General features: G+C 36.4%; 1 protein-coding gene and 1 pseudogene across 1 annotated transcript; both read right to left on the bottom strand.

Moving 5' to 3' along the window:
- Positions 1-4,049: 4,049 nt before the first annotated feature.
- On the bottom strand, positions 4,050-5,060 carry LOC100738881 (olfactory receptor-like protein OLF4). The gene has a single exon (XM_085011698.1). It carries the CDS (start codon positions 5,001-5,003, stop codon positions 4,050-4,052), a length of 954 nt encoding a protein of 317 aa, XP_084867824.1. The 5' UTR covers positions 5,004-5,060.
- A 16,606-nt stretch (positions 5,061-21,666) lies between these two features.
- LOC100524484 (olfactory receptor 7A17-like) lies at positions 21,667-22,634 on the bottom strand (annotated as a pseudogene).
- Positions 22,635-23,273: the final 639 nt, after the last annotated feature.

Raw genomic sequence — 23,273 nt, 5'->3', positions numbered from 1 at the left:
GAGTAGGTGACCTTCCAGGGTGCAGGATCCCTTTCTCCTCTGCAGTTCCCTTTTCGGGAGTGCCTGTCCCTCTGGGATTCACCTTCTGTCACCCTCCTCTTTCTCTTGTTTTACCTTGTAATGTCACGAACTTCTTGCCGTTATTGGAGTTTAGGTTTTTCTGCCAGCGATTGGTTGCTGTTCTGTGCGAGTCATTTATTCTGTAGATGTGCTTTTTTTGTTGTGTTTGTGGGAGAGGGTGAGTGTGTCCCCCTACTCTTCTGCCATCTTTTCTCCTCCAGCGATTTAGGATTTTTTAATTTGCTTTGGTTCATGAAATATGGTGAAAATGATGATGTTCTTTCAGAGGACTTGAGCATTTCAGGTGCATTCTTCAGAGACTCAGCCTCATAAATATGAACAAATTTGACTGGCCATCATTCATAAGTCCAAAAATCACAAGTGCTGGAGGGGGTGTGGAGAAAAGGGAAGCCTCCTGCACTGTTGGTGGGAATGTAAACTGGTACAGCCACTATGGAGACCAGTTTGGCGATACCTTAGAAATCTATACATAGAACTTCCATATGACCCTGCAATCCCACTCTTGGCCATATATCCAGACAAAATTCTACTTAAAAGAGACACATGCACCCGCATGTTCATTGCAGCACTATTCACAATAGCCAGGACATGGAAACAACCCAAATGTCCATCAACATACGATTGGATTAGGAAGAAGTGGTATGTATACACAATGGAATACTACTCAGCCATAAAAAAGAATGACATAACGCCATTTGCAGCAACATGGATAGAACTAGAGACTCTCATCCTGAGTGAAATGAGCCAGAAAGACAAAGACAAATACCGTATGATATCACTTATACCTGGAATCTAATATCCAGCACAAGTGAACATCTCCTCAGAAAAGAAAAGCATGGACTTGGAGAATAGACTTGTGGCTGCCTGATGGGCGGGGGAGGGAGTGGGAGGGATTGGGAGCTTGGGGTTATCAGACACAACTTCGAATAGATTTACAAGGAGATCCTGCTGAGTAGCATTGAGAACTATGTCTAGATACTCATATTGCAAACAAACAAATGGTGGGGGAAAAATGTATACATGTAAGAGTAACTTGATCCCCATGCTGTACTGCAGGAGGAAAAAATTAAGAAAGAATAAATTGATGAACATAAAACCCTCACATTGTGGCAATTCCAAACTTTTCACTGAGTAACTTTCCTCCTATTAGACATCTTAGGACTTTGTGCCACACACACATTTCTTTCAATACCTCTATCTTCGGAATTATAATGCTAGAGCCAAATAGACAAGGACTTCACCTCTTTGTTCTCCTTTGTATTTTATCCAAGGATGTGAACATACATGCCCTTGTACAAAGATCAATGTAGAAAAATGAAAAGTTGTGAAATAAAAGATGACAAAGGAATGAAACCAGATCCTGAAATGAGATCCTGCTGAGTATCATTGAGAACTATGTCTAGATATTTATATTGTAACAGAACGAATGGTGGGAAAAAAAATGTATACATGTAAGTGTATATTTGCCCCTCTGCTATACAGTGGAAAAATAAATAAATTAATTAAAAAAATAAAAGAAATATGAACAAATTAAAGTGGGCCTCAGGATGATGAGAGGACCTATGGAGCAGCGCCTGAATGTCCCAGCCAAAGCCTTGATTCATCAGCCTACATGTAGCTGAGTCCCTAGTATATTAGAATGTTCAGCCAAGATCAACAGAGCCTCCCCAGATGACTTACAGTTGAATAAAGACACATGAAGATACTAGCGAGATCAGAAAATTCACCTCCATATAATTCTTAATAAAACAATAATTTTAAATAAATTTTAATAAAATTACTTGCTTTTAGGATGGTTCATTGTACATCATTATCTTACTTATACAATAATCAAAATGAGCAGAAATGAAAGCAACTATAATAAATTTCTATTTCTTATTTCCAGAAATTACTTTGGTATTGAGACAGCATTAATGATCATTCTATTATTTAGGTTTATTTTCAAAAATGATGTTAAAATGTAACTCCACTGAAATCCTCTTCCAGGTAACCAGGGGAGTTTGTTAGAAAATGAATGTTTGTGGAGAAAAAGTTATGACCTTGGATCACATGATTGGGCAGTTTTCAAACACTCTTTAATCACCCTTTAATCATAACCATCAAAGTAATTCCTGATCATAAAAAGGAGATATAATGGATGATATTTAATGCACATTTATCCATTGATTTTTTTTTGTATTATGAGTAACTTTAGAAAAGGCAGAATATTTCACATAAAGCAATGGAAGAATTCATGTATAGGTGGCACTGTAAGTTTTCAAGCATAAATAAGAGACAATCTAATAAAAACACATAAAAGAAATCATCGATTCCTTCCTTCAAAGTATAAACACCCTTTCACATGAATATCCATCTTCCGTAATTTAAGGAGTAGAGTAGATGTACAGCATGAAAAGTAAATATCGTGCCAGGTAATATAAAGTATAGATTTAGACTTTGCTACATCCTATTTCACATATTTATTTTGTCACACTACCCAAATCTTTGCTACCTATTAAGTCTAACTATTATATTATATCATTTAAGACTACTGTTTTTATCTGGATGATCTGTCCATTGATATAAATGGAAATATAAACAATTGGGAAATAACCTGGAAGTTCTGTGAAAAAAAAAGGGAAAAACCATATAATACAGGAATTGTATAATTCTATCCCTGAGTAAATATACAGAAAAAACAAAAACAATGCTTTAAAAATATGCATCTGCCTCCTTCTCTCTATATACATATATATATGAAATTACTCAGCCATTAAAAAATGAAATTGTGCCATTTGCAACAATGCATGGACCTAGAGAATATCATGCTTAGTGAAATAAACCAGACAGAGAAAGACAAGTACTATATGATATCACCTATAAGAGGAATCTAAAAAATAAGACAAATAAATGTATATAGCAAAACAAACTAGTGGTTACTGAAGAGTAGAAGGAATAAAGGAGGGGCAAGTTTGGGGGACAGGATTAAGAGATACAAATTACTATAAATTTATAAGCAGAAACATATATTGCATAGCACTAGGAATTAGAGTCACTGTATTCTAATAACTTTTAAAGGAATGTAATACATAACAATAGTGAATCACTATGTTGTATACCTGAAACTAATATAACTCTGTACATCAACTATACATCATTTAATTTTTTAAAGATAAAAATAAAAAATATATTAAAACTCATAAACATAAATAAATATGTAAAGTATATTACTGTCTATATGACAATATACAAGAATATAAACAGAAAGTTAAAAAAAGAAAGTAAAACAAATTGACTATACTTGCTAAAAAAAATGAAGAAAAGAAAAAGTTTTACCTTGGTGTCTCCACATAGAGACATGTATTTGGTAATCTATTTTTGCCAGTTACTATGGTAGGTATTGTGGACCTAGATCTAAACAAGATAATAGGTTCCTAGTAAGGAGAATAAAATTCAATGACATCCTGCCACTGTATATAAAGTCCAGAATATTAGGAAGAGCGGTAACATTAGTAATATACAAAGAATAATACAAAGAAAAGTGAAATTCTGTGGTCTAAGCTTTTCCTTTTTATGAAAATATAAATAGGGGGATGCTGACAGTAATTTTTTCCATAGCAACAGTACAACTAATGACTATTCTTGTAGTAAAACAAAATAAGAAACTCAATACTATGTATTTTATTTGAAAATAGATTTTTTTATGAAATCCATCTAGTCACATGATCAATAATAGTTCCCAAATTGTCCTGATCTAAGTTTGAGAAAAAATTTTAGGGATCAGAAAAACTATAAAATAAGGAAAATCTTGAATATGAGAGAGATCATAAGGCTTAATCCATTGAGTTATATGAATCGCATGGATATGTTGAAGTCAAATAAATGGAAATTCAAAGAAATAGTGGGAAAAGTTTTTGACAATCTGAGTAAGAATCTCATTTGCAATTTGTGGCTCTGAGGCTTTGAACTCTTCAGTCATGTGATCTTCTTCAGCTCAGGACAATTGGCCTTTTTCTAGGTGCCATTTTAAAGAATGTTTGCAGAGCCCTCTTTATGTCCTTGTTCTTCAGACTGTAGATGAAGGGGTTCAGCATGGGTGTGACCACAGTGTACATCACTGAGATGACTGCACTTGAGTGTGAGCTGTGGCTAGCTGCAGAGCTTAGGTACACCCCTAAGCAGGTGCAATAAAATAAGGAGACAACTGAGAGGTGAGATGCACAGGTAGAAAAGGCTTTACACTTCCCCTGGGCTGATGAGATTCTATGTATGGCAGAAACTATCTTAGAGTAAGAGTAAAAGATACTAGCAAGTGGAACAGCACCCAGCAACCCAGCTGCAAAATTCAGTACTACGCCATTAAGAAAGTTGTCAGAATAGGCAAGTTGGATCAATAGCTTGAGTTCACAAAAATAGTGAGGGATGTTCACCTCTCTACAGAAGGACAGCCTCAACATCATTAAGCTTTCTAATAAGGAATGAAGGAAACTGATGATCCAGCTAACCAGAACCAGAATTCCACAGAGCTGGGGGTTCATGATGACTGTGTAGTGCAGGGGGTGGCAAATGGCCACAAAGCGGTCATAGGCCATCACAGTCAGGAGAAAGTCATCTAACCCTGCAAACAATATGAAAAAATACATCTGTGTGATGCAGTCTTCATAGGTTATATCTTTTCTCTGGGTGTGGATGCTCTGGAGCATCTTTGGGATGGTGGTGGAGGTAAGGCAGATGTCTACAAAGGACAGGTTGGAAAGGAAGAAATACATGGGTGTGCAGAGGTGGGAGTCAGAGATGGTGGCCAGGATGAGGAGCAGATTCCCAAACACAGTGATCAGATACATGGAGAGGAAAAGTCCAAATACGAGGGGCTGCAAGTATGTTTCCTCTGAAAATGCCAGAAGAAGAAATTCTGAAACTCCTGTTAGGTTCCTTGGTGCCATGTGGTGGAGGTGACTGTGAGGAAAGGGGAAAATAACATGACTAATTTCCACATAATCAGACACTACTCACATTGCTTTAATGCTCCCAGTTTTAACTGTCCATTGAAAATTAATTTTTATACTTTGCATCTGTATTGGTCCCCTTTAATGAATTCCCTGCATCATCTCTAATCAGCAAGCTTGTTCCACCTTCAACCTTTTCCCCAATATGTCATGTTTCACATACTTAATGAAAAAATCTTTCATTCATTTAGGGAATATAAATTGAGTGCCAATAATTATAGGCAATGATTATAGAATACTGGAAAACAAAACTCTTAAAATCCAGTTATGGTGAAAAAATACATGTAAATAAAAAATATATATACTATGTCAGATGGTGTCAGGTGCTACAGAGAAATTTGAAAGCAGTATAAAAGAAAGAGTAAAGAGTGGTGCTACTTTGAAGGGTGTTCAAGACTTGCAAATAAGGTGATATTTGAATAAAAACCTCAGTGGAGAGAAAAATGGAGCCAAGAATTTATCAGGATAAATCTGTGGCAGGTAGAGGAACAGCCAAAGTAAGGGACCTAGGGAATGCTTCTTTAAGACTTTTGGTGTGGTGAGTGTAATGTGCAGGAGGGAGATTGAGAAGATATTGTACCAGAGATTGTTGAGGACTAAGGTTGCCTCCCTGCAGCTGCTGAAACTTCAAGACCAAAAGAATCCCTCATCCACTCATGTTATTTTAGCATTTTATGAAATGTTGCAAAGTGGCTCAAATGTTTAAATGAATCTCCTCTGTTGATTGACTTCTAGCCTTTGTGTGTGAGTCACCTTGGAATAGGTGAGCTCAGTAACCCTGCTCTGAGGATTTCTCATAGGGCAGAAGGCATGAACAGTAACACACACACACACACACACACGCCCCTAGCTTCCTAGGTAGTGTTACTTCCATGTCTTTTTCACCCCAACCACCCTGATTAAGTTAGAGGTGATAAATTTCAAGATGATCAGAACACACTATATACAAATGTTACCCAGAAATTCTAATTTGGAAACTCCCCAGGTATCAAGAAGCTTGGGACTCAATTTTGGTTTGGTCGCTTTATGCCTAGTTTTAATGCTACATAAAATATTTTAAGTGAACATATATGTCTGTATATATCTATATTCTTTCTCTATACCTGGATTTTAAATTACATGTGTACCAAGAGGACAGAGGGAAAGAGAGAGAGAGAGAGAGAGAGCAACAAACATAAGAGAAAATAAAGACTTATAAGCATAAATGTCCTTGAGTGTCTGCATTTAATGTGCTGTTATAATCCTTTGCTGCCAAGAAAAAATGAAAAAGCAAAAATAAATGTATTCCAAAGATGGAGTTGTGGATGTATAAGAGACTTACACATTGTACAGCCTAAAGGAAGAATGAGCAAAAGAAATAAACCAACACTTCACAAAAGTATATATATAAGGTAAAATGGATGTCAATTAAATGTTGGGCAATTATAATATCAGATAGCAATACTTATATTTCATGTGCCTTATTTTTCATGTTTATTTAGCTAAGTAGCTTTACATGATCTGATTGAAGACAAAGCAAACCTATTTCTCCTTTTTATATGTTAAATACTATATTTGTTATTCTTGTATTTTGATCACTTGCCTGATAAGTTCTATGGACATACTCTAGTCCTAGTTCTGAGTTTTGCCCAACTATCAGTGACCTTCTAAATTATCAACATATATGCCCCAAATACAGGAACACCCAGATACATACAACAAATATTAACAGACATAAAGGGAGAAATTGATGGGAATACAATCGCAGTAGGAGACTTTAATACCCCACTCACATCAATGGACAGATCCTCTAGACAGAAAACCAATAAAGCAACAGAGATCCTAAAGGAAACAATAGAAAAGTTAGACTTAATGGATATCTTCAGGACACTACATCTAAAAAAATCAGAATACACATTCTTCTCAAATGCTCATGGAACATTCTCAAGAATTGACCACATATTGGGACACAAAGCTAACCCCAACAAATTTAGGAGCATAGAAATTATCTCAAGTATCATTTCTGACCACAATGCCATGAAACTAGAAATTAACCATGGGAAAAGAAATGAGTGAAAAAACCTCCTACATGGAGACTAAACAACATGCTAAAAAACCAATGGGTCATTGAGGAAATTAAGAAGGAAATTAAAAAGTACCTTGAAAAAAATGATAATGAAGACACAACCTCTCAAAATCTATGGGATGCTGTGAGAGCAGTGCTCAGAGGGAAATTTATAGCAATACAGGCCTTTCTCAAAAAAGAAGAAAGATCCCAAATTGACAGCTCAACTCTCCACCTAAACGAATTAGAAAATGAAGAACAAAAAAGACCTAAAGTCAGCAGAAGGAAGGAAATTATAAAGATCAAAGAAGAAATCAATAAAATAGAGACTCAAAAAACAATAGAGAAAATTGATGAAACCAAGAACTGGTTCTTTGAAAAGGTAAACAAAATTGACAAACCCCTGGCCAGATTTACTAACATGAGGAGAGAAAGAACTCAAATAAACAAAATTATAAATGAAAAAGGAGAAATCACAATGGATACTACATAAATACAAAAAAAAAACATAAGAGAACACTATGAACAACTATATGGCAACAAGTTTGACAGTCTGGAAGAAATGGACATTTTTCTAGAATCTTATAGCCTGCCAAAACTGAATCAAGAAGAAACAGACCAACTGAACAGACCCATCACTAGAAATGAAATTGAAGAAGTCATAAAATCACTCCCTACAAATAAAATCCAGGACCAGATGGCTTCACAGCCGAATTCTATCAAACATATAAAGAGGAATTGGTGACCATCCTCCTTCAACTCTTTCAAAAGGTTGAGGAAGAAGGAATACTCCCAAAGACATTCTATGATGCCACCATCACCCTCATTCCAAAACCAGACAGAGATACCACCAAAAAAGAAAACTATTGGCCAATATCATTGATGAATATAGAGGCAAAAATTCTCAACAAAATCTTAGCCATCCGAATCCAACAACATATCAAAAAAAAAAAATCATACACAATAACCAGGTAGGGTTCATCCCAGCTTCCCAAGGTTGGTTCAACATATGCAAATCAGTCAACCTCATACACCACATTAACAAAAATAAAAAGTCAAAAATCATATGATCATCTCATTAGATGAAGCAAAAAGCATTTGACAAAGTCCAACATCCATTCATGATCAAGACCCTCGCCAAAGTGGGTATAGAAAGAACATTCCTGAACATAATCAAAGCCATTTATGATAAACCCACAGACAATATAATACTCAATGGGGAACAACTGAAAGCCTTCTCACTCAAATCTGGAATGAAACAGGGATGCCCACTCTCACCACTGCTCTTCCACATAGTTTTGGAAGTCCTAGCCACAGCAATTAGACAAACAAAAGAAATAAAAGGCATCCATATAGGAAGAGAAGAGGTCAAACTGTCACTGTATGCAGATGACATGATACTATACATAGAAAACCCTAAGGACTCAACCCCAAAACTCCTTGAACTGATTAATAAATTCAGCAAAGTAGCAGGATAGAAGATTAACCTTCAGAAGTCAGTCACATTTCTGTATACCAGCAATAAAATATTAGAAAAGGAATACAAACATATGATACCTTTTAAAATTGCACCTCAAAAAAACAAATACCTCGGACTACAGCTGACCAAAGAGGTAAAGGACCTATATGCCGAGAACTATAAAACTTTAATCAAAGAAATCAAAGAAGATGTAAAGAAATGGCAAAATATTCCATGTTCCTGGATTGGAAAAATCATACTACCCAAAGCAATCTACAGGTTCAATGCAATCCCTATCAAATTACCCAGGACATTTTTCACAGAACTACAACAAACAATACAAACACTTATATAGAACAACAAAAGACCCAGAATCGCCAAAGCCATCCTGAGAAACAAAAACCAAACAGGAGGCATAACTCTCCCAGACTTCAAGAAATACTACAAAGCCACAGTCATCAAAACAGTGTGGTACTGGTATCAAAACAGACAGACAGACCAATGGAACAGAATAGAGCACCCAGAAATAAACCCTGACACCTATGCTCAATTCATCTTTGACAAGGGAGGCAAGAACGTAAAATGGGAAAAAGAAAGTCTATTCAGCCAGCATTGCTGGGAAACCTGGACAGCTGCATGCAAAGCAATGAAACTAGAACACACCCTCACACCATGCACAAAAATAAACTCCAAATGGCTGAAAGACTTAAATATACGACAGGACACCATCAAACTCCTAGAAGAAAACATAGGCAAAACACTCTCTGACCTCAACATCATGAATATTTTCTCAGGTCAGTCTCCCAAAGCAATAGGAATAAGAGAAAAAATAAACCCATGGGACCTCATCAAACTGAAAAGCTTTTGCACAGCAAAGGAAACCCAAAAGACAACAAAAAGACAACTTTCAGAATGGGAGAAAATACTTTCAAATGATGCAATGGACAAGGGCTTAATCTCTAGAATATATAAGTAACATATACAACTCAACAGCAAAAAAGCCAATCAACCAATGGAAACATGGGCAAAAGCCCTGAGCAGACTGTTCTGCAAAGAAGATAAACGGATGGCCAGCAAACACATGAAAAAAGGCCCAACATCGCTGATCATAAGAGAAACGCAAATCAGAATTACCATGAGATACCACCTCACACCAGTCAGAATGGCCATCATTCATAAGTCCAAAAATCACAAGTGCTGGAGGGGGTGTGGAGAAAAGGGAAGCCTCCTGCACTGTTGGTGGCAATGTCAACTGGTACAGCCACTATGGAGACCAGTTTGGCGATACCTTAGAAATCTATACATAGAACTTCCATATGACCCTGCAATCCCACTCTTGGCCATACATCCGGACAAAACTCTACTTAAAAGAGACACGTGCACCCGCATGTTCTTTGCAGCCCTTTTCACAATAGCCAGGACATGGAAACAACCCAAATGTCCATCAACAGACGATTGGATTAGGAAGAAGTGGTATGTATACACAATGGAATACTACTCAGCCATAAAAAAGAATGACATAATGCCATTTGCAACAACATCGATGGAACTAGAGACTCTCCTACTGAGTGAAATGAACCAGAAAGACAAAGAAAAATACCGTATGATATCACTTATACCTGGAATCTAATATCCAGCACAAGTGAACATCTCCTCAGAAAAGAAAAGCATGGACTTGGAGAATAGACTTGTGGCTGCCTGACAGGAGAGGGAGGGAGTGGGAGGGATTGGGAGCTTGGGGTTATCAGATACAACTTCGAATAGATTTACAAGGAGATCCTGCTGAGTAGCATTGAGAACTATGTCTAGATACTCATATTGCAAACAAACAAATGGTGGGGGAAAAATGTATACATGTAAGAGTAACTTGATCCCCATGCTGTACTGCAGGAGGAAAAAATTAAGAAAGAATAAATTGATGAACATAAAACCCTCACATTGTGGCAATTCCAAACTTTTCACTGAGTAACTTTCCTCCTATTAGACATCTTAGGACTTTGTGCCACACACACATTTCTTTCAATACCTCTATCTTCGGAATTATAATGCTAGAGCCAAATAGACAAGGACTTCACCTCTTTGTTCTCCTTTGTATTTTATCCAAGGATGTGAACATACATGCCCTTGTACAAAGATCAATGTAGAAAAATGAAAAGTTGTGAAATAAAAGATGACAAAGGAATGAAACCAGTTTAAATGGTATGTTTTCAAGCAATTTAGTAAACAAATTCAAAATCGACCATTTAATATTAATTAAACAAGAAATGTAATAGCAATACTTATGACAACAAGGATTAATTTGTAATTACCTAGAGGTGAAATATTACAATACATAATTTTCTAGAATATTCTAGCATGTAGAAAAATTATGATTTGTTGAATGAATTAGGACTTAGATTACATTATTTATGGGCATTTAATACACAGCAGATTGTATTTCAATTTATCCAGGAGTTCCTGTCATGGCACAGTGGAATTGAATCAGAGTAGGAACCATGAGTATGCGGGTTCAATCCCTGGCCTAGCTCAGTGGGTTAAGGATCCGGCATTGCCATGAGCTGTGGTGTAGGTCACAGATGCTGCTCAGATCTGGCACTGCTGTGGCTCTGGTGTAGGCCAGCAGCTATAGCTCCAATAAGACCCCTAGCCTGGGAATCTCCATATGCCATGCTCCGGGTTTGGCCCTAAAAAGACAAAAAAAAAAAAAAAAAAAAAAAAAAAAAAAAGAGAAATCAATTTATCCAGAAGAATTGCATTTTTGATAAAAGCTAACAAAGTACCCTGGTGGACAAAATCTTATCCGTTACAAGCAGTTTGAACTCCACATTTCACCATATTTCAGTAGCATTGGTAAAATAGTAACTTACTAAAAAATATGAGGAGTTCCTGTTGTGGCGCAGTGGTTAACGAATCTGACTAGGAACCATGAGGTTTCAGGTTTGATCCCTGCCCTTGCTCAGTGGGTTAAGGATCCAGCATTGCCATTAACTGTGGTGTAGGTCACAGACATTGCTCAGACCCTGCATTGCTGTGGCTCTGGTGTAGGCTGGCAGCTACAGCTCTGATTTGACCCCTAGCCTGGGAACCTCCATATGCTGTGGGAGTGGCCCAAGAAATGGCAAAAAGACAATAAATAAATTAATTAATTAAATAAAATAAAAAATATGAAAGAGAACCAGAGCTTGAGTAACACAGGAACATCATGACAATAATGAGTCATCATTGTAGTACTGATTGGAGGCAAGTCTTTGAGAGAATATTGAAAATGGGGTAGAAGGGAGGAAAAACGACTGCACTAAAACATAAGCAGAATTTATGAAGTGGGTGTGTATGTATGTGTGCATAACACAGCAGGAGAAATTTAAAAGTATCTAAGAGCTTGTAGCAAAAATTATCAGGGAGAATAAAATTAGGTTAAGTAGAATGGATTCAAAACAACTGTACATAAAATAAATGAAAATTCGCATGACAGAAGATAGTGTGAGAAAAATAATGTGTATATATGTATATATACATGTATGACTAGCTCACTATACTGTACAGCAGAAATTGGCACGACCCTGTTAATCAACTATATTTTGTTGATTTATGTATTAAAAAAATGCATACATAAGTAAAAATATATGTTTAGTTAAAGTTAATAAATAATAAAGGAAGATTTTCAGTATGTAAAAAGAATTTTTACAATTTATATAAATAAATGAAATCATAATGATTTAATGAAATCAATTATTGTATCACTAATACACTGCCAAAGACTTGGAAATAAAAGACTATAACAGATGGTCTTTTAGAATGTAGAGAGAAAGAAGTATTTAACTTATAATTTCTTCTTATATGAAGATTTGTGGATTTCAATGTGCTTAAGTAAGGAAAAAATAGTCTTGAGTCAAATTATAAAGAATGCCTTCTAAATGATGGCTGAGTGTGATGCAACTTTTAGAATTAGATCTAAGAAAAGCAGTTAAAAAGAACAATAAGGAATAACAGAGATGTAAAAATGTATTTGAAAAAAGCAAGAATACAAAACCATCATTATTGTTTTTGTTTTAAGGCAATGATTTGCAAGTGGAGAATATCAAAATGATAGCTCAATTCTTTCAGGAAAAATTTAAAAATAAAACTATTGTTAAATCCATACAAGTCATATTTTATTTTAAATTACACAGAATGTTTTAGTTACATGATAAATAATGCTAAAAAGTTAAAATCTATATAGGGATTTTTTCCTTCAAATCCATTTATAAGTAACCGTTTTAGTCACGTTTATGGCTATTCAATTATGGCTATGTACTTAAAGAACAAATAAAATATCCTAAAAGAAAAAAAATTAAATCAATGGGGAGTACAATGCGAATGATTGATAGATTTGACCATGCCAAATTTACATACTCTTACAATTCCCCTCAAATACATCTATACATGCACAGCTAGTTTGTGGGAGAAAAACAAACAAACAAATGTTCAATTCTTTGTTTGAAAGATCCCAATCGAAACAGGAATAAAACCTCTCTGATTCTACTCTTCCAAGCTAAGGCCTCATCCAGATAATTTGAGATAGGGAAAATAAATAGCTATCAAATCCACATACATATTCAGCCTCACACGTAAAGAATTAATCTCAAGGTAAGCTCATCAGCATCCCCCTTTCCATATCTTCTTTTTTTTTTTTCTATTTTCTTTTCCTAGAAGATACTAGGAAATACATGTCTCTTGCAACAGCTGTTTCAAGGACATATTTGCAAATATTCATTGGTGTGGAACTCTCTCATCAATAGAGAAACATGGTCAAATATGCCCCATCTTAAATATTAGAAAGAAATATCTTCATTTCATTTTATATCTCTACATATGGAATACCCTATCTCTTTACTCCAGTTAGCTAATAACATAGTTGGACAACTGTTTTACTCTTACTGGGAGCACATTATTTCTCTCACCCCTCTTCTAATTGGGCTTCCACCTCTATCATTTAATTAGCATCACTGAGCATAAACTTAATTAGTTCAAAGTTCCCTTATCTTTTTAGCATCATAAAAATACATAGAGACTTTAATCAAGCAAGCCAAGAGCCACTGTGGTCTCTAGGCTCTCGGCTAGGCTGAATTTTTTCTGAGGTGACCTCAGTTAAAATTCTTGGAGTTCATTCTCTATGACCTTTTCATGCAGTACATTTTTGGCCCTTGCACTCACCTGCATGGGAACTCTGAGATAACCATCTCCACATGAAAGATTATCTCTTCCTGGATAGTTTATGATGAAGACTGAAGTTCTGTTCCCAGACAAGACAGCAAGAATGCATCAAACATTGATCTTTAATCAGAGTAGGTCTCCAAAAACGACAACTTGTTTCCTCCATGAGAAAGTTGTACAAGCTCAGGGATGGCAGCAGAGCAGAAATTTACAGCTCTCTGGGTCTGCTCATTACATACATTTCCCCCAGGTTACAGCTGACCTATATCTACATGAATTCCCTTTGGAACTTTGTCTGGACAGAAAGGATTTTTTCAGCCGAATCTCTGTTCTCAAGAGATCTGGTTACAAGCCAGGTAAATTCAGGTTTGTTTTTTTTTTTTTTAATTAATCCTTCTCCATTAACTGCCTTTCCTTTCAGAGTTCTAAACTCCAAGCATCTTATCCCAAACCTGAGTTTATTTTTTTTCCAACATGTGAGATTGAGGCAACTGTCTTGAGTAGGTCCTTTGGATCTTCAAAGCATTGACACGTGGTAGTGACACAGCCCATGACAGGCTTAGAAAATAATTATCCCTTTCTTTGAAAGAGGGACTATTTTGTTCCTTTAATATAAAACCTTGGGCAGTGCTCTTCTTGGCTTCCTGGCACCTTTGCTAAAATTATAGGAGTTTCATACTTGAAGATAGGAGTTGTCCTTTAACCTCTCACTACAAAATGTTTGCAAGTCATGAGATATATTGAGGTACTTTAAACACCATGACCTACCTTAACACATTAAAGAATCATGTGATTTAATTTTAGAGAAGTTCATTCTGTGAGGTAGTACTGTAATATACTCCATCCCCCATTTTAGGCATAGGGCACAGATGAATTTAATGTTTTGTGAAAATTAAAAACTTATTTTGGGATGGAGTCATTAATGGAATTCTATCAGGATGCTCCCAGTTCTCCTATTCTGGGCTGTGGTTCTCAATCAGAGACGGATTTTCTCCTGGGGATATTTGGTAATATCAGAAAGGATGGTTCTAAAGACCCTCCATACACAGGACAGCTTCCAGTACAAATAATTTTTCTGCCCCAATGTAACAGAGAGGTGAGAAAACCTGTTTACACCAGAGCTTCTGCAACTTTACTGTGCATAAAACTCATCAGAAATTCTAATTCAAATGCAGATTCTACCCATGTAGTTTTCCTGCAAGCCCAAGGATTCTGCATTTCTGACAACTCATAGACAATATGATGGTACAGGTCCTGGTCTGTAGGTTATACTTCCAGTAACAAGTTCTGGTCCCATGTTAGAGTCAGGTACAGGTAGGTTTCAGTCTTCTGCACCAAAAATAATTTTTGTATGTAATTTTTAAAGAAAAATGTTTCTCCACAGAAGCTTTGATAAATTCTGTGTTTGATTCTTCATATGAGGGCTTTTGAATGACATCAAAATAACTTCAGAAAAAGATTTCATAGTAAGCTGAATGAAGGCCTCAAAAAGATGAATGTATCCTAGTCTTAGGAATTTTGGAATGTGTTAGATTCCATAGAGAGGAATAAGGCTGTGTTCTTGTCACAGCACAGTGGTTAACGAATCCAACTAGGAACCATGAGGTTGTGGGTTTGGTCCCTGGCCTTTCGCAGTGGGTTAAGGATCCAGCATTGCCATGAGCTGTGGTGTAGGTTGCAAATGTAGCTTGTATCCCACGTTGCTGTGGCTTTGGTGTAGGCCTGCGGCTACAGCTCTAATTAGACCCCTAGCCTGGGAACCTCCATATGCCATGGGAGCAGCCCTAGAAAAGGCAAAAAGACAAAAAAAAAGGAGGAATCAGCCTAGCAGATAAAATCAATTTGCTAATCATTGACCTTAAAATGAAAAGATTAGCTCAGATTATCCAGGTTCATATAACATAATTATCATGGTCCTCTCCCTGTGATGGAGAGAAGAGGGAGAATTGGATTCAGAGATACATTGAAAATTCTGTGCTGCTGTATCTGAAGATGAGGAAGGATCATGAAACCAGAGTGCAGGCAGCCCTTACAAAATGATCTAGGAAGGCAATGCATTCTTCCTTGGAGTGTCCATTTGGATCCCAGCTCTCACAGACATCTTACATTCAGCATGAAGAGATGAAGTCCAGACTCAAATCTCTAGAACTTGACTTTTCTAAAAAGTCACTAGTTTACTAACTTGTTACAGCAGCATTAGGAATGTAATGCCCACATTTATCCAATAAAATATTTTCACAAGAACTGAATTTGAACTCAATTTAGTGATATTTCCCCTGGATAAAGGCATTTTGTGTTGAAATTGTTCTTTAACAGAAGAAGAAATTTAGAAGAAACTTAGAGAAAAATGCCATTGCATTGAATACCCCATTGCAGAAATATAAATGTGGTTCTATTTTGAGGACATAACATAGAAATAATAATTCATATCAAAAGTAGAGTTCCACATTCTACTTTACATCTTTTTGTCTAAATGTATACACTCTTTAAATTTTCTTTTCTTCTTCTTCTTCTTTTTTTTTTCTTTTTATGGTCACATGCAAGGCATATGGAATTTCCCAGGCTAGGGGTCAAATCAGAGCTGCAGCTGCCAGCCTATGCCAAAGCCACCATAACACAGGATCCAAGCCCTGGTTGCAACCTACACCACAGCTCATGGCAATGCCAGATCCTTAACCTGAGCAATGCCAGGGATTGAACCCACATCCTCATAGAAACTAGTCAGATGGATTTCCGATGAGTCATGATGGGAACTCAATTAGAACATTCTTTATTTTCATTTTGTTAATATCCAATTATTGGTTAAGTTTTCTTTTAGCATAATAGATGGGATGATAAATGAGTCTGTTTTCATGTACAAGTATGTGTGCATGTCTATTTAACATAGAAAAAGTATATAATTAATTCACACACACACATACACCCCCCTTGACATTGAATATATTCTTCTAACTATATAAGTATTCTTATAGATTTCATTTCTTCACACAGCATCCTTCAGAACTTATGTTTATAATTCCACATTACCCTCAGAAATACAGAATAGAATCTATGGGGATTACATGGATACCGATTATATAACAAAGCAGTAAAACTTATTATATACTTTCTCCAGTTATACATACATGGAACCAGTTAGTATACATTCTTTAATTTTTAATTTTTATCATCTTAAGTTCTTCAATTTTTATACTTTACTTTTTAAATTTAATTTTATTGAAGTATAGTTGACATACAATATTATATTAGTTTGAGTTGTATAGCAAAATGAACCAGTCATACATACAAATATCTCCATTATATTTGCATATAGGTTATGACAAACTATTGAGTAGATTCTCCTGTGCTATACAGTAAGTTCTTGTCAATCATCCATTTTATACAGTAGTGTGTATATTATTCCCACCTTCCCAATTCTTTCCTCCATCCCCAATGGACTCTACTTAGCACAGTTGATTGTATGCAATTATGATTTAATAAATACATTAGAATTTTAAAAATCTAGTGTCTATGCCAGAGTAGAATCAGGAGCACAGGTAGCTGAGTCACACCTAACAGGGGTGGGAGATGTTTCCTCTAACTGGGGAACAAATAAAGTTTTATGTGCGGATATTGAATTAGTAGGATTTAGAGCAATTAACTCTTAATAAACTCACTTTCCATGTACACTAGACTAGCCTACACAGATAAAAGGACTCAAATGGTGAAAGTTGGTTCAAGTCAGAAGAACAGTACAGACTCACACAACATCATGGATGACCCTTAGAAACTCAATAGAGTGATTGACTCATGACTGCAGACTCACAAGAGGTCCTGCAAAACAACTCTCCACCACTTGATCCCACTTGATAAGAAAGATATTATATTAAATAAGTTTATTTCAGAAAAGATATGCAATGATAACATAAAATAATCACATTGGACAGAACTTAGGGCAATTTTAATCATCTGATTGTATGTGTTCTATGCATTGTTTGATATATTCTTAAGCAATGTTATTCAAGTGTATTTCATATAACTCTGTGAAAACATACTTCCAAAAGTAAATAAATAAAAGGAGTTCTGTGCACAGTAGTTTAAGTATCTAGCATTGTCACTGCAGTGGCTTGGGTCACTGTTGGGGTGTAGGTACAATCCCTGACCCTGGAAGTTCCACATTCCCCAGGCATGGCCCCCCCCAAAAATATGAATCCATTGAGGTCCCTTTGAGTTCACTTAGAGAAGTTGAAAAGACATAGATGTTTGCACACACCTGTGACCCTAAATCACACACCTAAACAGGAATATGAACTTTCCAAAGAGTCATCCTTTGATTATGAGGGTGATATATAGTGGATGATACTGGTCTTGCTCATTTGCTACCCCCTTGTTATGACAAAAAATTTTGAATGATAGGAGATATTTCACTTAAGGAAATTAAAGGAATAATATTTTATATAAGCATTGGAATTTTTCATACAAAATGATAAAATAATTTAATAAAGGAGCAAAACTTGCCTCCAGTCCTTCAGCTCAATAAATACACCTTTGCAAACAGACACTAATATCCCATGTTTCAATGAGTGGATCAGCTGCCAGAAAAATTTTCATAGTAATAAATATGCCATGTCCACTGCTTCAGAGCAATGGGGAATCCTGGAAGAGAGGGCACTGTATAACAAAATATACAAGACTCTTTTATGTTTAGAAAGTGGGGTCCAGTGGCACTCCTTTCTGCAGAACAAAGGCCCGGATGCTTTAGCCCACATGGCTTTTATTCAGGAAGGTGACATATGTAGGTTAGTAAGCAAAATCGGGCATAGGCAATGACAAAGCTACCTCTTAGTGAATAACAAAGGAAACTATCAGCACTGGTGCATATTTCAGGCCTAGTGTGGCTGCTTATAGAATAACATGGTTTATGCATAACTCCCTTATCTTGTCTTTGAAGGAAACCCTGTACTTTAGAACTCTGCTTCAGCAGACTCTTGCCTTCTGCAGAGTTCAGCAGTTCAGTGGTCTCCAACATCTCCCCCTTTTTTTATTTATTTGTTGCATAAGAACAGTCATAGTAAATTTTGATTGCAGGGTGTTCATTTGGTTTCTATAGATCAATCCAATTCTGCAGACTGCACAAAAAAGAAAAAAATAGGAATACAGTGATGAATAAAAGGAATATTTGGACTCTCAAACAATGACAAAGTGAGTCCTGTAACAGAGGGCAGTTAATCCATGGAGGTGGTTAATCTATGATCCACATTCTGGGAAAGGGTGTAGATCTTGTGCTGGGCCATACCCATGTCCACAGCAGGTCTCCAAGGTGAACAGTCACATTCAGGGGGTGGGGGTCTGTCTCCATCCTCTTGGGAACCTGTCATTCCAGCCTTTTTTATATGGAATAGGGGCAATGGTCCTCTCTTCTGTAGCTACTTCCTGCTGGCTAGGGATAACAAATACTGGGTGGCTGGACAAGGTAGGTTCTTACTATACAGTATAGGAAGAAAAGAAAAATAAGATGAAGCAGAGGTTTGTGATATAGGTTGACATCAGTACTCTTGAAGGAGGTGTGTAGTTTTATCTAAGTTGGTTTTAACATTTGATGTGCTATTAACATGTAATTAACAGAAAGGAGGCAACATGTATAATGATTTAATTTTTCCTGTCATATGAGAGCCTTTAAATATATTTATTTATTTATTATTTAATTAAATTAGTTAATTAATTAATTTATTTATTTATTTATTGATTTAATTTATTTTTTTGCCATTTCTTGGGCCGCTCCTGCAGCATATGTAGGTTCCCAGGCTAGGGGTCTAATTGGAGCTGTAGCTGCCAGCCTATGCCAGAGCCACAGCAACTCAGGATCTGAGTCATGTCTGCAACCTACACCACAGCTCACGGCAACACCAGATCGTTAACCCACTGAGCAAGGGCAGGGATCAAACCCGCAACCTTACGGTTCCTATTCAGATTCGTTAACCACTGCGCCATGACAGGAACTACAATTTATTTATTTTTTAAATTTATTTTTATTGTTATTTCCAACACACTTTTTTCCCCCACTGTACAACATGGGGACCCAGTTACACCTACTTGCATACATAATTTTTTCTCCCATTGTTGTGCTGTGTTGTAAGTATCTAGATATAGTTCTCAGTGTTACACATCAGGATCTCATTGTTAATCCATTCCAAATGCAAGAGTTTGCATCCATTAACCCCAAGGGGGTCTTTAAATTTAAAGTAATATAGCCTAGCAAAGTTATATCCTTTGGCTGAAGTCTCACTTGTCACTGATTGAGCTTGAGTAACATTAGAAGAAAATGTATTTAGGGCCAGAACATGCATTAACTGGTCAGAAGAGGGTATACCACCTAGTAACATCAATAATAAGAGCCTTGGAGGGGAGAAACCCACCAGGGTAAATCAGAAGTAAAACAAATAACCATACAAGCCAGGTGTGACAATCTTGGGATAATGGTCTACTTCTGATGTTGTCTTCTTTTTGTGCATGCATTGGTGTTTTTCTTATTAGAGCCTTGTATCAAGGTGAGTTTGAAGTCAGTAGTTCTCCCTATAGACCAGTCCAATGTAGAGGCCCTTCTTAAGTGAGAAATATAAATCTAAGAGTTAATTGTCTTCACTTTCTTCGTGCATATGGCACTTAAGAACTCCTGATAAGAAACCTTTTATCTAGGCTGGAGGCAACACTTCAAATGATGCTTTTCCAGAATGTATATGTATTCCCCTGGCTATCATGGGACATCTGATATTTGCCCAGAGACAGATTACAGCAATCAGTTTCAGAAACAAGCTTAGATTATTTTTCTTAGTAACTCAGTTAAAGTTTATAATCATGTAACATAGCAGCAAAGAACTATTTGGAAGGTGAGTTTTAGACAGCAAACACTAATCTCAATACACAAAACTAGAATATGAATCAAAACAATGTTTTTCTTTAAAATTACCCTCACTTTAACCAAATATAACCAAATTTGGACTGTAGAAAGTACACTCCAAATGGAAAACACATTTTATAACAATTTCTTTTTCATTATTGGGTTTGCCAGGGAGCCGGGAAGAACCAAGCAGCTGTCTTGGATTTCCCATAACCCTGACTATTTAATTCACGACTATTGTTTACCTATCTTAACTTATCTGATTTAGGAACAGACACTTACCAAGTACGAGGGCATCAGGATGGCAAAAGTCTGACAATGAAGGGTTAATTTATCATGCTGAAGATCAATAGTAGTCTAAAACAATATTATATCCACTTTTAAACATTTTTCTTTCTCTGTGGATTGTGCTTGGAGACATACATTTTATTATCAATTTTTTGCATAAAATTATGGTAGGCACATAGATGGCATAAGCTGTGTAGCAGAACAAAAGCCTAATGAATAGGAAAATAACCACCATTAGTGATAACAACAATTATGTTAAATTTTGGACTATCATGAACATCAATTAAGGTAGTGATATGCAAAATGATATTCACACGATTGAGAAAGAGAGGCCTCAGATTTTTATCTGTAATAGTGTTATATAAAGAGTCATGATTGCTAAGAGGAATTTTCCCCGTACAGGAGTAGTACAACTCATGACTATTAAAAAAAATGCTCTGTATGATCTATTTCATTTGAGAAAAAAACTATTCTTAAAAGATCCTTGTACTCCCTTGAAGTATATAAGAATTTCCAAATATGTCACATCCAAGGTTGGGAATACAATTTGGAAATAAGAAAGGGAAAAACTCTTGAATACTAGAAAGTTCACAAGGCTTAAAAATGAGTTACATAAATTATGTAGAGAAGTCAGAATTAAAATGGAATTTCCAAGGAAATTAGAAGAGGGAGTTCTACTTCTGCAGTTTGATCAAAGGCTGGCAACGTTTGTCTCAAGCTTTGAGCTTTGACCTTACATTCAAGGACACTTCTTAAGCCCTGGGACAAGAGGACCTTTTACAGTTACCTTTCTATGGAGTATTTTCAGACCCTTCTTTAAGTCCTTATTTCTCAAACTGTAGACAAAGGGGTTCAGCATGGGTGTGACCACAGTGTACATCACCGAGGCTGTTGCACTTGAGTGGGAGCTGTGGGTAGCAGCAGAGCTAAGGTACACTCCTAAGCTTGTACGATAAAATAAGGAAACAACTGAGAGGTGTGATGCACAGGTAGAAAATGCTTTATACTTCCCTTGAGAACATGAGATTCCTTGTATGAAGAAAACTCTCTTTGAGTAAGAGTAGAGGATACCAGAGAGGGAAGTACCAGTCAGCAACACAGCTCCAAAATACATCACCACATTAATGAGAAAGGTGTCAGAACTGGCAAGTTGAATAATCTGATTGAGTTCACAGAAAAAGTGGGGTATTTCTAAGACTGGATAGAAGGACAGTTGCAACACCATTAAGCTTTCTAATAAGGAATGCAGGGCACTTATGATTCAGGACACCAGAACCAGCAGTAGACAGAACCAGAGATTCATAATGACTGTGTAGTGCAAGGGGTGACAGATGGCTACAAATCTGTCATAGGCCATCACAGTCAGGATTAGGCTGTCCAATCCTGCAAAGAGTGTGAAAAAAATACATCTGGATGATGCAGCCTTTAAAGGGGATAACTGCTCTGTGTCTGGATATTCCATAGCATCTTTGGGATGATGGTGGAGGTGAAACAGATGTCTACAAAGGACAGGTTGGAGAGGAAGAAGTACATGGGACTGTGGAGGTATGAATTTGAGCTGACAACCAGGATGATGAGCAGGTTCCCAAACACTGTGATCAGGTACTTGCAGAAGAAAAGAATAAATACGATAGGTTGCAATTCTGATTCCTCTGAAAATCCCATAAGAAGAATTTCTGAAATTCCTGTTTGATTCCTTGGTGCCATGTCGTGTGGTGAGTACTAAGAAAGAGGAAAAGAACATGACCAATTTTCATATAAATGAGCATTATCACATTATTAAACTAGTACCACTCATATAATGCCACAAATAAATTAATTTCAATATTCTGCTCATGGATTTTGTGCTCTTTAGGGAACCTGCCGTGCTAGCTCTAGTTAGCAACCTTTCTGCCTGTCAGTATTTTCCCCAAGATGTCATGTATTAACAGTTTAATGAGAAATTGATTTAGGCATTTGCAAAAAAAAATGAATTGGTACAAAGTTCCAGGTACTGTCTATGCAGAGAGTATAGTGTGCTAAAAAAATAAATGCTGCTAAGATTCAGTTATGAATACAGAATATAAGCAAATAAAAATTATATACATTTTTATATGGTTGCAGGTGTTATATGAAAAATAAATTAGGTATAAAGGAGTGGGTAAATTGATAGTACTTTTTATGCATGTTGGGGCAAGACATGCTAACCAGATGACATTTGAACAGAGATCTCAAGGTAGAGAGCTCTTTGTCCATGAGCATACATGGGAAGCGTGTGCCTTGCACAGGAATACCTATTGCAAAGGTACTGAGTAAAGTATTTGTTTAAGATGCTCCAGTCCAAGAAAAATCAGGTCTAGTGAAGGA

Source organism: Sus scrofa, chromosome 2 (genome assembly GCF_054392235.1).
Source record: "Sus scrofa isolate SSC_HxYL_T2T_F1_AM1 chromosome 2, Sscrofa_HxYL_maternal_Yorkshire_Landrace_v2.0, whole genome shotgun sequence".
Lineage (NCBI taxonomy): Eukaryota > Metazoa > Chordata > Mammalia > Artiodactyla > Suidae > Sus > Sus scrofa.
The sequence above is the reverse complement of the archived record's forward strand: the minus strand, read 5'-3'. Positions and strand labels throughout refer to the sequence as shown.

What these genes read in the sequence shown, in the direction of transcription:
- LOC100738881 (XM_085011698.1), bottom strand. Translation starts at nt 5,003, where the DNA reads ATGGCACCAAGGAACCTAACAGGAGTTTCAGAATTTCTTCTTCTGGCA.